This window comes from Miniopterus schreibersii, assembly GCF_964146895.1.
Source record: "Miniopterus schreibersii genome assembly, chromosome: 15".
Lineage (NCBI taxonomy): Eukaryota > Metazoa > Chordata > Mammalia > Chiroptera > Miniopteridae > Miniopterus > Miniopterus schreibersii.
In genome coordinates, this window is record NC_138115.1 from 52478120 (window position 1) to 52494837 (window position 16718).

General features: G+C 53.4%; 1 protein-coding gene across 2 annotated transcripts in view; it reads right to left on the reverse strand.

Moving 5' to 3' along the window:
- Positions 1 to 16718, reverse strand: part of CNTN4 (contactin 4) — a 375259-nt gene that overhangs the window by 98654 nt on the left and 259887 nt on the right. For both annotated transcript variants that reach the window (XM_081159480.1, XM_081159479.1), the window contains exon 6: positions 6100 to 6195. In XM_081159480.1, coding sequence (XP_081015606.1) covers positions 6100 to 6195 — 96 coding nt within the window. The remainder of the gene's footprint in view (positions 1 to 6099; positions 6196 to 16718) is intronic.

The window sequence follows — 16718 nt, forward strand, 5'->3', positions numbered from 1 at the left end:
CGTTACTTCTCGAGCTGGAGATGCAGTTCACACGGTGCGTTTCCAGTGGGCCTGTGAACAGGAGTGGCCCCACGTACCCACGGCCACCGTCACTGGGTTATGAGATGCTCAGCTGGGTCCCCGCTGGTGACAGGCCGGTGCTGGTCTGGGCTGCGTTCTGGCCGGTAGTGCTCTACCGGACCCGCGGTGTGTTTTCACATCTCAGCCCAGCTGGCACCTGTGGTCCAACAGTGTCCCCGGCGGGACGGCTCCGCAGGGTCAGCTCGGCACGCGGCCGGCTTTGTGGGATGATCACAGTCTGTAGCTCGTTGGGTTCTGTCGATCAAGCCGGGGCTTTCCAAACGCCTCCTCCTTTTGATGCTAATGTGTTCGGCCCTTCCTCTGGCTGATCGATGGGCCTCCAGTTCCGAGGATCAAACCTGGAGATAATCTCTTCGATTTTTTTCCTGATGTTTAAAAAGAAAATACATTCCCAACTCGGATTTAAATCCATCCACAAATACTCTTATAGAGTGCGCGTCATTGAGTCAAGTAGGGAGTAACTGTCAGGAGAGAAGCTGGGCAATTAGGGCCATCGTTAATTAACCAAACTCCCCGGTTTCTGCCATGTAAAGAAGTGGGAGCAGTTGTACCAAAGCAAGAACGGAAAAGAAGACATAGAAAAAGAATTTCTTGAAATTTCTTTCTTTCTTTTTTTTTTAAAGAAATGATCTTCTTTGGGCTACTTGAACACAAAGAAATTTAATTAACTGGTATTTATCAAGTAATTTATCAAGTAGCTGAGTCTGTTTCTAAGCTGTGGCCTGGGACTTGCCATAAATACAAACCCGGCTTAAACGTCTCTCTTACTGAACTAAATGGAGACTTCAGGCAGCAAGCGCACAGCTCCCCCTCCTGGGGACCCTCCTTAGAAATCAGACGAGCGACTTCCCACCCAGGTTAACTTCAGAGATCGGGGCTCAGGTCTGGAGGGTCTGGGGTAATTCTCTAACCAGGGAAAGCTTGCTACTGATACAAACTCATTTCCCCCATCCGTGTGGAGTCGCTGGCCCCAGGCACTCAGAAGTGTAGCTACGAAACATGCACGTTGTTTTAAAAAGAGCCGGCAGGGAGATGCAAGGGCAGGACGTGGGGTCAGTAGGTTCAGGAAACACACTTAACCGCTGTGGAGATAACAGACATCAGAAAGGCCCCGCAAGTCCCCCTGTCCCGGCCCACGGGAGGAGCAGGCTGTGCTGGCCGCCCAAGGCCTTGCGCTTCGCCGTCGCGTCCTTAGTCAGTTCTTTCTTCGAGCTAAACGACCTCGTGGCCGAGGGAACAGGAGCCTGTCGTAAGTGTGGGGAGGAGAAATATCCCCAGGGTTCCCCTGCCAGCAGGAAACACCCCACCGTGCTGCTTGGGTGGGACAGTTTACAATAAGTGGTCCCTGATCACTGTGGACAAAACCGCCATCGTCCACACGGGTTCGCTGCTCTGAGCTGACTACCCAGCCAGCCTCCTCTGACCGGCAACGTGGGGACAGAGGAAAGGGGGGGGCTCGTTGCGTTTCAGAGAAGAGCCCAGGTTTGTACCTTTCCAAGGACCATGTAGAATCAAGGAGCAGCACACGAGGCTGTCTTAGGTTTAATGCCAGGAGAAAGGACACCTGGCGTGTGGACTACGATGGGACAGGGGGCACTTGGTCCGCACGGGGGACACTTTGGGGCAGGGGGTGGGAATTAGGCGGGATGCGGGGAGCCAGGCAGAGCTGGCAGGCTGACCAGCACGCGGATGTCTTGAGACTGTCCTGGACACAGAGACTCACTGTGGCGTGAGGTGAGTCCTGGCCCAGGGGCCTGCCAGCATCCTCTGGGCTAAGGAAGCTCTGAGTGACCTGACCCAGAGGGGACAGCTCGATGCTGGGAGCTCCGTGGGTGTGGGGAGGCAGAAACAGGGGGGCTCGCGGCCGTTACCTAACTGGCCCAGGACCACGTGCTGAGTTAGCGGGGGCGCGAGGACCTACATACGGGCGGTGCCCTGGTTTCACGCTTCCTTTCCCTCTGCCCTGCAGCTAATACCAAAGGGTCTGCCTGAAATAGCCCCACGGCGGGAAGCAGGGCTGAGTCTCTGAAGGTGGTAACGTTCGGGGATGTGTCCAGATCAAACCAAATTCCTGGGACTCTGGGGCTGACCGTGGAGAGACGGGTTTTGCTGGGACAAGACCTACTTGGTTTTGTAATTCAGAAGCACGAGGCTGCCACCCTGGCTGCGTATCAGAATCACGGGGTGCTTTAAAAACCGTAAATGACGCCAGCGCACCCCTCTGAAGAAACTCACATGTACTCAATCTGGGATGTTTGCTCCTGGATCCGGAAAAAGGAGCATGCTCTAGGCGAGGGGCTCCTGGCCCTGCCTCTGAGGAGTGTGGCCTTTCATTTCCTTATCTATGGAGCACAGGCCCTATTTCTTACGGATTTACCTCGAGGATCGAGAGGGAACTCGATGCAAACAAAGCAGCACACACACCACACGGGCTCCGCAGACACTGCGATGGGGCCCCCGCGTCTGACGCCCGCGAGTGGATCAAACCCTAACGGCGACGGTTCTGCGTAAAAGCAGCTGATGGTAGTGACAGCGAGTTTCCGTAAGACCCGTAACAATGACGTATCTCAGAATCAGAATCACGGGCTTTCTTCCTGCTCTTTGCTTTTTTTTTGGTCAGTCCTCACCTGAGGATATTTTTTCCACTGCTTTTCAGAGACAGTAGAAGGGGAAAGAGAGAGAAACATCGATGTGAGAGACACGTCGATTGGCTGCTTCCCACAAGTGCCCCGACTGGGGCCAGGGATCGAACCTGCAACCCAGGTACATGCCCTTGACCGGGAATCGAACCCCAGGCCCTGTGGTATGCAGGGTGATGCCCTAACCACTGAGCCACACCGGCCAGGGCTCCCCCAACTTTAACGTGCATGGGAATCACCTGGTGATCTTGTTAAAATCCGAGGTCTGATTCCACAGGCCCTGGGTGGGGCCTGAGGTCCCGTCTTTTAACAAACCTCCTGGCGGGTGGAGGCTGGCCCTGGACCACATGCTGAGTAGTGAGGCTCCTGGTGGCCTAAAAGTTAGGTGGCAACAAAAGCCCCTCCTGAGAGCAGTGCAGGAGGGTGTCACCTGTGATGTTCACACACTGGGAGGCAGGGAGAGCCTCAAGGGCCTCAGCTCTGTCCAGGTTCCCCAGAGCTGGGTTCAAGGGCCTGGATTCCCGTGCCCAGTGACCTTGGAGAGACCTTGGATGGGAATCAAGGTGAAAACCCTGGGCCAGGGAACCCTGTCTCCCACGTGAAGCAGCATCAGGGTCCAGGAGAGCCCAGCGGCGATTCCATTTCTGGGGGTCTGTGATTTAACAGTGAGACCTGTGCAGCGACATCGCCTCTGAGCCAGAGAGGGCAAGGGCTCCGTGCGGAGACCGAGGTCCTGGAAGGGCGACCGACGGAAGTGCTTTTTCAAACGGGCCCGCTGCTGCCCACTCCTGGGTGACCCTCAGCGGGCCGGCTCTGCCGAGAAACGACACGGGACACGCAGCGTTCCGACCACAGGCTCCCGCCACTCCCCGGTCTCCCAGGGACGGAAGAAGGCGACCCATTCCGCAGACCGTCCCACCTGGCCCGCCCGCCAGGCCGAGACCACCGCACAGCTTCTAACAGAGCCCGTGGTGAGGATATTTATTTCCCTTCTCTCTCGGGCCAGACTGTGGGCCACGTCAGCGCAGCGCAGATGCACCGGCGTCCCCGCCGGCGGCCCACGGAGCCGCGCACTCGGCGGGGGGCCCCGGCTTTAATGTGCTTCTCTGTGGGAAGGGGAGGGTCAGGTGCTCGTCGGGCAGCTTTCCCCGAGGAATCATTACTCCAGCGAGCAGGGGGTCCTTTTCCTTAATGCACCTATGAGATTAGGTTTTAGAGTCACCGCCGTGTTTTGTAAGCTGGATGCTGGGACGGCAGCCTGCGGAGAAATCTGCAAAACCCTCCACTCTTATTCTGATCAGCTTTCATAGCAGGAAGGGAAGTGTTAGCCTGTGTGAGCTTCTCCTCAATCTAGATGCCCACCCAGCCGACTGGTTTCCCCATGCAAGGGGCAGGGCCTCGCTGATGCAAACGTGCTCAATAACTATGTGTGGTTTCTACTGCACTGCGATTATGTAAAGAGGGAGCAAAAAGGGACCTGAGAGCTTCGCCTGAACCTGTTGCCTTTATAGCTCAGTGGCGTGTGGCACAGAAAATCTGAAGGTATGTGCCCGACATCAAATAATGATTTAAAACCGAGCCCAGGCAGCACCCAGGTCCTGGGCCCCGAATTTAATGTGTCTGACACTAACATCAAAGGCAAATGAATGCACCCATTTCTCAGAACACAGACTCCTGACGTCTGGTCTGGATTCTCTGAGGCCTTCCAAAGCCAGACCCCTGAGGACTCCGTGGCCTTGACCCAGACCTGCAGGGGAGCCTGCCTCTCCCACCTGCTATTTTTTGAAATGTGTTCTTATTGATTTTAGAGAGAGGAAGGGAAAGGGAGAGAAATACTGATGAGACAAACATTGATCGGCTGCCTCCTGCACGCCCCCTCCTGGGGATCGAGCTGCAACCCAGCATGTGCCCTGACCGGGAATCGAACCAGCAACCGTTTGGCCCCCGGGATGACGATCACCCGGCTGAGCCACACCAGCCAGGGCCTCCCACCTGCTTTTACATTCATCCTGCTTGAAGCGGGAACCTTTACTTATTTTGCTGATTTTTACGTCCTGCTGGAAATGAGAGCTGGGCCAGTAGATGAGAAAGGAAAAGTGAAAACTTTTGAATACAGAATGAAAATAAAAGGGTGTTTTCAAAAGCTACTTTTAAAATAGTTTCTTTTTAAATCATGTGTTGCGCCAAATAGAAAGTTAAGGCCATAACAAGCAGCAGGTATCAAATTGAACTTTAGCCAGAAGGTCCAAGGAGAGAGTTTATCCATCTGTCATCACAGACTTTAATAAAACCCTGATAAATGCCCTGCCTGTGAGCCATGCACAGCTGTCAGCCCTGCACACCTATGAGACCTGCACACCTGAGAGCCCTGCACACCTATGAGCTCTGCACACCTATGAGCTCTGCACACTTGCCAGCCCTGCACACCTATGAGCTCTGCACACCTGTCAGCCCTGCACACCTGTCAGCCCTGCACACTCGAGGTCTGTCCGTGGTGTCAGATCTGCCTCTCAGATGCACGGGGCCTTGGAGCAGGATCCACTAGCTATCTACGCAGCATCTCGCCACAGTCCCCCTTAGTAACAAATGATAATATGTTTCAGGGCCACCGTGTATTTTATAAAATACTTTATTTTTTGGTGTCCTTTGCCCCTGGGGGTGATCAATGCCACGCAGGGAACCGTCCTTGGCAAAGCAAAGCTTCCCAATACAGACACACTGAAGTGTGGGGACTGAGCTCCTGTCCCGGCCTCTTCCCATTTCCTCCCATCCGATCCCACACTCGGCACCTCGGCCACGCCGTGTGACCTCATGCTCGGGAGCAGAGAGGATCGGAGAGAAGGCTTGGGTCTGAAACAACCAAGGAGTCAGCTTAGACCACAAACCTCCAGAAACGTGAGTGAGAACGCACGCTCGGTTACTGAAGCCACAGGAGCCGGGTTGTCAGTCACCGGGGGGGGGGAGGAAATGCATTCCCGATGACCTGGGTAGGCAGCCTGAGTTTACGAAATGACCCTGGATTCCACGGTCACAGGACTTGGGTTCTGGGTCTGACCCCTCCCAGGCCAGCAAGGAGATGAAGCGAAGCAAGGCCACCTGCTAACCCATCCAGCCAGGAAAGTCCTGGGCGTCCCACCCAACTTGTACCAAAAATAGAATCTTGTTCTGAGGCAGGCGACAGCCATGGGCAGGCCTTTTGCACGGTCTGACGTTTTCCTGTTCTACTATGGGAGGGAGGCATCAACAATGACGCTTCCTTGGCACAGAGGCCCTCTGGGGATGTCTACAGATGACACTGTCCCTGCAGCTGGTGCCCAGAGGGGGAGCATGAGCAAGAACTGAGCGCATGTAGTGGGTGCACCGGGTGGGGTCTACTCACCTCCGGAGTGGGCGGGCGGTCCGCACAGCAGCACCATGCCCTGGCCTTGGCGCACTGACACTGTGCTTCTTGCTCTTGTTTGGAAGTTCTCGAGATCTGGCGGGAGAGAGAAGAGAGACAGGGTTTCACACTCAGAGTCTCAGATGCTATGGGAGAGTCCCATGTGTGCAAGAGGGAGGACCATGTATTCTAGAGGGAGGGCCATGTGCTCTAGAGGGAGGAAGATGTGTTCTAGCAGGAAGCCACATGTTCTAGAAGGGGGGAACCACGTGTTCTGGAGGGAGGACCACGTGTTCTGGAGGGAGGACCACGTGTTCTAGAGGGAGGACCACGTGTTCTAGAGGGAGGATCACGTGTTCTAGAGGGAGGCCTTCTGCTAAAACCCAGCCTCAGGGAGGACCGAGTGATTGAGAGGAGGTGACCCGGGCATTGCAGCTACAAAGTGGAGTGTGTTCACTCACAGACTGGGTTTTAGGGAGAGTTTAGGATATTAAAAAATCTACACACACACACGCCTGATTACCAGCTTCTTCTGGATTTAAGCACATTTTAAGCTCATACATTATTGTTTTCAGAAAAAGTATTTATAAAAATCTCATTAAACATCATCTGGTCGCCGGCTCAGAATACAAACGCTGTGAGAAGCAGCTTCTCCCCCGTAGGGACTCCAGAGCCTGGTGGGCAGGACCGGCAGGTACCACCTAATCCCAGCAGCGGGAAGACCTCCAGAGCCCAGGTGTGAAGGGGGCACCGGAGGACATGCCCACACGCAGCACAAAACAAGACGAGCTGAGGTCTGAGTTACATTTCTCATGTAAGAAACTACTTTTATTCAGTGGACACCAGGTGGGGCTGGGACATGATTTTTTTCCCCTTCTCTTTAAGGAAACAGTTTCAGAGCCTTCAAAGGAGATCAACCCAGAGATTTTAAAAACTTTATTACGGCATTAACAGCGTAAGCCATGACCCTCCGAGTGACACCGAATGAGTCTGAATTGTCACTTGTGTGTGCAGGTTCGTAGAGTAAGCTATCTGCTTTCCCACAGACATCCCTCCGATCTCCGGAGCTGCATGAAAAACGAGGAGCTGACAGATAACAGAGACCAAGTCTTATCTCCACAAAATCCACCATGGCTCTGACGGGAAAAAAGCATTAAAAATGGGGAAGAAAATGAGAAATATGTGCCACGATTTTTAACTGTCCTGTTGAGCTTACAAAGTGCATTACTGATTCTTCCTTTTTAGTTTTAAATCCACGCCGGGCTACCAGGCTTGGGCAGTGAGAATACAGTACATTAACCTGGTAGCTGAGGAAATACTTAGACACATTTCTCAGTTAATTGAAACAGATTCCAGGTGGCAGACCTACCTACGTGGGGAACCGGAGGACTGCATTTAGACAGATCCGTCTGAAAATCATCTCTGCCACGGTCCAGGCGTGCCGCTGACCTTGGGCAAGCCTTCACTTTCTTGTAAGTGAGAAAAACTGTGCTTCGTTTTACAGTAAGGATGGGGAAGATTCCCTGAGATAATATCTGAGAAGCACCCGCCTTTCAGGCTACAAGGCTGGTTGCTGGGCCTCGAATTGTCCCGCCCACTGAGGGAGGCGCCAACTCACACGCCACGCATTCTATTGAAAAGGGTTCCAATGAGAAATGCACCCAGGGAGGGCTGCAGATGCTAATCCTAGGGCACCGTGTCCAGGCACATGATTAGGGGAAGACTGTGTGTCCAAAACTGGTCCTTTCAGCTCTAACCATCCACTCAGACGCTGGCTGCTGGCTGCAGAATCAGTTTTCCAGTCAAAGAGCTGAGTGGGTGGTGGGTGTTTTTGGAAGCTGGTACATGCAAGGCCAGGCCTTTCTTTCCCAGTTATTCCCTTTATTATCTCTGAGACTCATTTTATCTCCAAAGCCTCGGTCTAGGGAATGCTCAGAAGTGGGCATGACGGGACAGAACACAGTGTGGACACGGCTGTCCTATGACACCATCTTCCCGCAAAACGGACTGAGGTCCCACCGGGGGCCAGGTCCTTTCCCTACAGATCTAAGCTAATCCTCAATCCGCAGCTGACGCAACTGCAGCTCAGAGAGGTCCCCCTCACGCCTGGACATGCGTGGCCGGAGCACGAACCACACCCGTCTCTCCTCAAAGCCGCCCTCTCGGGCCCAGGACCTGTGGCCTCCCCGCCGACGCGGTGAAGCCGGGGAATCGGCATTCGGGCTCAGGCAGGTCACTCAACACACTAAAGGCAGAAGGAACGTTTCTCAGAGTGAATTTTGGGCTCTTCAGTGCATATGTAAGAAAATGCCCAGTTCCACGCAGTGTGAAGAGCGGCACACTGGCCCAGGCCTACTCCTTCGTCTTCCTCGTGGGCGACACGCAGCCTGGGGGTTTCCCACGTGGGCAGCAGAGGACGGAGCTGGACACGGAGACAGCAGTCAGGAGCCTCTGTCAGGAAGCCGGCCGAGCAGCGACACCTGGGCGACCCCTTGCTCGGCGCAGTGGTGGCCAACACCACGGCTGGGGAAATAACCAATGCGAACGGAGGATGGGAATTAACAGCCAGGCGCCGACGTGTCTCCCAACAGCTTTTCTTCAGCTCTCTATGTGGCTCGTTGACATGTGATGTGTAGACTTTAAAAAAAAGAAACGGCTGCCCTGGCTGGGTGGGTCCGTGGTTAGAGCGTCGCCCACCCACCAAAGGGTCTCGGGTTTGATTCCCGGTCAAGGGCACGCACCTGGGTTGCAGGTTCCAGCCCTGGTCAGGGCGAGCGCAGGGGTCAACCGACCCATGTCTCTCTCCACACACGTTTTTACCTCTCTCCCTCCCTCCCTCCCTCCCTCCCTCCCTCCCTCCCTCCCTCCCTCCCTCCCTCCCTCCCTCCCTCCCTCCCTCCCTCCATCTACTCTCTCTAAAAAAAAATCAACGGAAGAAATATTCTTGGGTGAAAATTAACAAAACAAAAAAATTAAAAAAGAAATGTCTCTCTTTTCTGGTGTTGACTTCACCCACCAGCATTTTAATACATTTCCCCCAGAAACCTCGCGCCCAGGAAGGTACAGTTTCATGGCAAATGTGTTTCCGTATCATATTTTTCTGTGAAAACCACGGTCCTTTATTTTCCCCTGGAATGTAATGTCAGCGTTTTAATTTAAATGAGATTAGAAAATAGGCTCTAATCCTGGGAGTGTGTGGCTCACAGACAGCACAGAGGAAACGCTCGGCAGTTAAATTCCTGGGAGAGAGATGTGCACAGAGGTCTTAAAGCTGCAATATGTGATGATAATAAAAACCTCTCCATGTACGAAAACATCTGAATGCAGACTGCAGAGAAAATCGGAGAGCGATGGGGAAAATCGCATATTTCCTGTCTGGAACGTTATTAAATGTTTGGAGCTGCCGAAGCCGTAGCTTACAAGCCACACCTGGGTGTTCTCTACAGAAAACGAGAGCAGGAGGGTCCAAGATATATACTTTTTAATATGTGTTTTTATTGACTTCAGAGAGAGGAAGGGAGAGGGAGAGAGATAGAAGCATCAATGATGAGAGAGTCAGTGATCAGCTGCCTCCTGCGAGCCCCCGACTGGGGTTCGAGCCGTAACCTCGGCACATGCTCTGACCATGAATCGAACCGCGAACTTCTGGATCCTGGGTAGATGCTCAACCGCTGAGCCACGCGGGCCAGGCAGAGAGAATTTTTGAGACGTGGTAACAGTGAATCTTCTAGCTCCCCATCTTCTCCCCACCCGGAGAAGATGGGGAGCTAGTGTTAAAACGGCCCGGGAAGGGGAAAGCGGGTAACGGTGCACCCACCGCGCAAGTGCTGCGGGATTTCTATGAACGTGTGGTCTCCTGCAGTGAAAACACCAACAGCTCACGTCCCCCTGACCCGGGGAGACCCGGCTCTGCTCACTCCCCCAGGGTGGCCTCGGAGCAGGAAATCGCCGGCGCTGGTTCCCTTTGCACCTGCTTCCTCCAAACCTTGACAGAAGCAATCGATAAGGAAATCAGTATCAGCTCGGAGAAATGATCCAGCGACACATCTGTCGGGAATATTATTTTGCTAATGATGATGGCACCATATACAAGAAGAAAGGGGTTTTTGGAGCACAGCTTTACACCCGATCATCACGGGGCTCCTTCCAGTTATGTCCTGACTCTGCCATTTGCTCCCCGAGTGTGCTCCCGCGGGTGCAGTCGGCACAGCCGCGTGGAGTCCAGACTCACACAGAAAATAAGTCTAGTCTGGCCGGTGTGGCTCAGCGGTTGAGCATCAAACCATGAACCAGGAGGTCACTGGTTCGATTCGCGGTCAGGGCACAGGCCCGGGTTGCGGGCTCCATCCCCAGCAGCAGGCGCGCAGGAGGCAGCCGATCGATGGCTCTCATCATTGACGTTTCTCTCTCCCTCTCCCTCCCTCTCTCTGAAATCAATGGAAAAACAAAAGTGGCTGGTTTAAAAAAAAAAAGGTACAACGTCAGGACAGAAACTTTGGGGGTAGCAACAGGAGAGGAAGAAGCTAAAAATAAATGCCGTTACCTGTCACCCTCAAGTAATCTCTCCTCCGGACACTTCACAGAGCACGAGGTCTTATGTAAGGAGCCGAACAACTAGCATTTCTTCCCCTAAGTCTTGAGGAAGCTGCTGAAACACGACGCGAAGTGCGTGGAGATCCTCATTTTTATTCAACACCGAGGAGCGGCCAGAATTAGATTTCATTGAATTAACGTAGCCACGGGAAAACCTGGGGTGTATTTAGTTTGTGTATTAAGTACGGATTTTATTTTTAGATTCCAGTTCTTCATTTCCACGTGTGTTTGCTTTTTTCCAGAGAAATAAGGGTGCATTAAAAGCTATACTGTGGACTTAAGGGGGATATTGAGAAGTGAGTTTAATCAGCGGTGTTTTTAGAGGAGGGGACGCCTGGAGACTCTGCTTGACTGGCTTCTGGAAACCTGGAGTTCGCGGCAGCCATCCCGACGAGCCCGTTGACTTCCCACGGTCGGGTTCTAGAAAACCCTCAGGCCATCCCCTCGGCGACGCCTCCCGGGATTCCGTCAGGAGAGCAGCAACGCGAGGAGGGCGAGGCCTGCGTTCAGCTTGTTCCAGGGAAGGGGACCCTGTTTCAGTCCCTATTTTTTGTGTGTGCCCAAAACCATGTACACAACCTAATTGAGATGCACTTGGATTTATTTTAAAAGAAAACAGGCTCCAACTTAACTTGCTTCCGAGCGGACACGGCTCTAACCAGCGACTCTGGGAGAGCAGAGCAGCCCGGCCTCCCTCCCGCGGGCCCGAGATTCACGACAGGATAAGAAAAGCAATTTTCAAGCGTCTGAGAGGGAGGCCGCTACATTTTCTGCAGTGGTGAGCACACAAGCTAAGTGCAATAAAGAGATTACTTTACCCACATCAAATGGTACACACGTCTGGTTAGTTTCTGCATTGATCACACCTGCTTTTTTTCTTTTAGATACAAAACAAATTTGAATCCAAAGATAGCCTGTGTGGCTCCAAACCGGGACGGCTGGCTCCTAGGGAATGAGACGCCTCTCACCTGTTTAACAGAAAATACTGTGGAGCGTCCCCTCCCGAGGGAGCGCCACCTGAGCTGTGGGGGGAAAGAAGGTGACCGGGAATCCTACCAAATCCCTATGACACAGATCCCCTCCACATCCTTCAGAGAGAGGAGATGGCAGATGGGGCCCGGGAAGCAAAGGGCACATATGATACCCTCTGCCCAGGCCCTACACAGAGGAGACGGATGTTTGAACCGACGCCATCGGGGGCAGGCCCGAGCCCCTCACTCCCGTCCCCAGAGCCCTGAGCGCCCGAGGCCGTCCTAGCTTTTTACTTGGGCATAAGGTCGAAGTATCAGCCTGCGAGCTCCAAGGCGGACCCTTAACCTGCTTCACTCCAGTGATTCGTTCACGACGATGAGGCTTTCAGAAGATTCACTCTTTCCCGGTCATTTGGTCATTTACATATTCCAGCGGCTTCGAGGGGGATGGTTGTTACCGAACCACCATCGGAACAGCATCAAACGTGAGGACGGAAGCGCGGCGACCACACGGGGGGTTCTCACCAGGCTGCTACGGGGAGAAATCTCGGCTGCTGGACCCAAACAGCCCAACAGTTCTTATCGCAAAAATGTCCAAGGAGGATCCGAATGTCCTATTTCATCACCAAGCGTGAAGGGCCAGGAATCCCACAGTGAAACCCCAGGCCCCCGTCCCGTTGCCGACGGCTACGGGGAGAAGCTGAGAGGAAGCACCCGCACATCCCTGGCAGCCCGAGAGGTAGAAGACTCGCTGCCGGCCCTCATCAGACAAGGTCCTGGGGCTAATGACGGAGTTTAAGGGCTCGCTGAATAGGTGCTGTGATTAACCGGCTCTGAAGACACAGACAGACATGCGACAGGGGTCAGAGGGGGATCGAGACCCGTTTCCAGCGAGTAAACCTGTTTCCGTCCGGGATGGAGCTAACTGTGAAGTGTTTCCCACGTGAACTCTGGCCTCCTGCTTGCAGCCTCCTATACAAGGGCTGCTTTCTTGGTTTCATTGCCAATAATGTGGAAATAATTCAGCGAAGCACCTGAGGCTCTGGGCAGCCGCGATGAAAACGCTCGTCTTCCCCAAGGCGGTCACCTGCCTCAGGTCCCTGGAGGGGCCACAGCTCTGCCCCCACCCTTCCTGAGTCTCCATTCCCAGGGGCGGTCCCCGTGAACACGGCATTTCAGAATCCACGCTCTAAAATGCACAGTATACACGTACCCTATGTTAACTCAGTGGGATTTATCATAATACTCATTTATTTTTATTATTTTTGCTAATCCTTCCCCAAGGGTATTTTTCCCATTGATTTTTACAGAATGGGAAGTGGGGGGAGGAGATTGATGTGAGAGAGAAACAGTGATGTGAGAGAGACACATGGATCAGGTGCCTCCCACACATGCCTGACCAGTCCGGGGGACTGAACCTGCAGCCAGGCAGGTGCCTCGACTGGGAATCGAACCGCAGACCCTTCGGTGGGCGGGCGGATGCTCTGACCATTGAGCATACGGGTCAGGGCGATAATTTTAATCTTAGTCTTTTTTAAAAAAAAAAATGTGTTATTGATTCCAGAGAGAGGGAGAGAGAGGGCGGGAGAGAGAAACATCCATGCTGAGGGAGAGCCATCGAACGGTGACCTCCGTGACCTCCCGGTTCATGGGTTGATGTGCAACCTCTGAGCCACGCCGGTCGGCAGGGCTGGACTCATTTTAAAGTGAACGCCACAGACCCCCCATCTCGGGGGAGAGAAGATACTGAGCCAAAACAAACGCCTTAATACCAGAAGGGACTGCTAACCGAGCGGATGGGCGGCAACAGGGGGCTCTCAGCTGCGGCTTGTGTGGCCGGCTCGCCCAGGCCTTCCAGGAGTCTGAGTCACGCTATCGACATCCATGTGCATCTGATAATCCCACTGACTTCCTAGCGTTTTTACGCTGGAAGCTCACGGCCGGAATTAGCACCTATTCAGCTGCATATAAAAGATGCAGGTATTAATTAGGTTTAGATACCAACAGCTTGTTCTAAACTAAGGCTGATATTCATGTTCGAAGAAGTTGGTGTGATTTCTTATTCCCCTTAACCGTCAAGGTCAGGCTGTGCGTTCACACTGGAGCCCGTGGCTACGGTGACACCCGGTCAGGCACCCACTTTCGGCCTGCGTGGGGGCCCTGAAAAGCTCGGATACAAAGGCAGTCACTGGAATGAATTCTTGAGGTTGTGCCCTGAACTTAGGCTCCATATTTTATTTCCGGCCCCTGGGCCGACACCACGGCCACTGTCCAGGAAAGCCGCCCTGGCCGGTCTCCCGTGGCGTTTGCTCCACGATTCAGCGCACTTTGCGGAAATGGAGCTCCCGGTGTTAGACGCGGACCACCACAGGCGAAGGCGGCCTTCTCCCGAGGCCAAGGCGCTCTGAGCCTCGTGGGGCCTACCTTCTCTTTCCTGAAGGTGATGATGACTCTTGAAAAAGGGCTGAGTTTGATCACTGCCAAACTGTTCATGATTTTGGGCAGGAAGGGGTGGGGGGAGGGGTGGGGGTCACTGGGGCTTCAGCTCATGGCCAGGACCTTCGCCTCCAGGGCCTCAGTGGTGGTCCATGTGCGATCAGGGGACTGGCCCAGTGTTCCCAGGGACCCCACTTTGCTAAGGAGCCGTGTGGACCAGGCCAGGACACTCAGCAGAGGCAGGAAGTGGACGCCAGGTCGCACCCTGGCCCTGAGATCATGACCGCCTTTGAAAGCATTTCATAAACACCAGTGGCTTTTCCTCTCCATGGGGCAGCAGGATATAAACCTCCCTGTTCTTCATTTTGCGGGAAAGAGCAGACAGGTGAGAGCAGGAGGAGCTTATCCTGGGGGCCGCAGGGAATGAGCATGAGAAGCTTTTCCAGGTGGGGAGTTGTTGGCCTTGGTCCCCGAGCTGCACCCCGAGCCCTGGTCCCCCATCTGCCCAGTGAGTGGTGTGCCCTAGAGTCTGGGAGAAACAGCCGGAGTTGTCCGGGACTGAAGCTAATTCTTTGTTAGTGAGGAAGGCAGGGCCCCTTTGAACTGCCTGTTCCCCCTATAAAAAGTTAAAAAACAACAACCCTATACAAGAAGCAGTCAGGAGTTGGTTATGTGGGTGTGTTTTGAACCCTTTACTGCCACTAGGAGAGCATTCGGTAAAACACTGCCCTGCGGGAGGCACACGGAGGGGTTTAGCGCAGCACCCGGGTACCTCGCTCACCCACTTGCAGATGCTGGGATGGAGCTGAGGCCTGACTCGCAGGATGGCACTGCCCCTTGTGTTGACGTGTACATGTTTTTTCATGTGTAAAGTGCTTTATGTTCAACTTGTTAATGATGATAAACTTAGAGGAAGCTGAGTATTTTCCCCACACTTCCAAAGGAGTGAAGGGTATGGAAGAATAAAGAATATAAATGATATTTACTGAATTCAGCAAGTTTGAATGCACCAGAATTAAGATGAAAAGCATCTTTATTCTTTGTTAGGTTTCTGGCAGATACGCTGTTTCGACTGATCTTGAGGCAGGATAGTAAGAAGTCAGGAGCGTTCCCTGCCCAGGGGACGAGGGAAACTGAGACAGACAGTTAAACAAGGCGAGCAATTCACGGCCTGGTAATAAGTCTCAAGATCTGACCGAGGGCACTGAGGAGGAGCAGAGGGTTTACACCTCTCCTCCGGACCAGAGAGTGTGTATTTTAAATCACCCTGGTCCCGGAGACAGGTAACGGAGATGCAGTTGATGCCATTAGTGACAAGCACACCCCAGAATGGGTAAAATCAGGGGATTAATATGAAAACACTAATTACAGCTAGGCAAACCCAAGATAAAGGCAGAGCAGAAGCTGACCAGAGAATGACCCCGAACTCCCCCATACATTCGCATTGAGGCATCAGCGTGTTGAAGGACACACCTGGAGAGCTGTTGAATATTCTGTTCAGACCCTCCCGAGACCTCCCCTAAAACTGCCGCCTTTAGAAAACAAGTAAGAACCCTCGAGAAAGAGGACCCAGTGCGCCCTCTCTCTGGAGCACCCCCCCCCACTCCCCGGGCGTGTACTCTTGCTTTCTTTTTCCTAAGGTGTAAGGGTCCCCATGAGACTTGCATCCGGGGGAGCGGCGGGCAGCTGCAGCTCATCCTGGGCTAGCCCCCTGAACCTGTCTGATTCTCCTTTTGCCTCCATGACTTGTTTCCCGAGTCCACGCAGCCCAGTGTGGCTCACTCCTGCTGTGATCCTGCCTCTTCTGTCTTTGTTTCCCTTCCTTTGTCTCCCTGTCCCCAGCTTCAATAAACGTCCTCTCAAAATCACCTGGACTCGTATCTTGAATTCTTTTCAGCACGACGTCAAGAACCCACACATTCCAGATAGTGCCGGGGCAGACCGGCCTCGGTCCGGGTCCCTTTCCAGTGACAATCTCCTGGCACATTGGCTTCTTTCCTTTTCATTTAAGCTAAATGCTCCGTGCATTTCTCTATATTTCTCCCTTTCCCACTCATTGCAGATGTTGGCAGGACCGTATCTAATTTGCCCCCCGCTTTCCTGAGTACCTGGTACAGCGTCATGTGCTCAGTTGGTACTTAAATGTAGATCAAACTATTTGACATAACCTGGGCTGGGAACTGTGAGAGATAATTAAAACCAGCGCAGAATTCACAGTGACTAGAATGTACGATGCGGGGGCCCTGAAGAAGCCCGTGGGCTCCTGTGCGCTGAGCAGCACCGCACTGCTCCCTGCCAGGAAATGAACTTGTGTTATTACGGATCTGACGGGCGCTTTCTCACCGCCGCGAGCCCGGGATCCGAGCAGCCCGAGTGCTATGGGGTGAGCAAACACTGAAGTGAGAGACGTCGGCCGGGTTTAACTGCATGTTACTTATGAAGACCGATGAAGCCCAACGTGGAGGTCAGACCTGCCCGCCCCGCGGAGCTCCCCACAGCCGGACTTGCTGAGGACCCCGTGTCTCCAAGAGAAGCTTGGAATCCACATTATCTTTTGGGGAAACTACCTTTTTAAAGTCCTTTATTCTAAAGCAGAACCCCAAACTTAAACAGAGAACT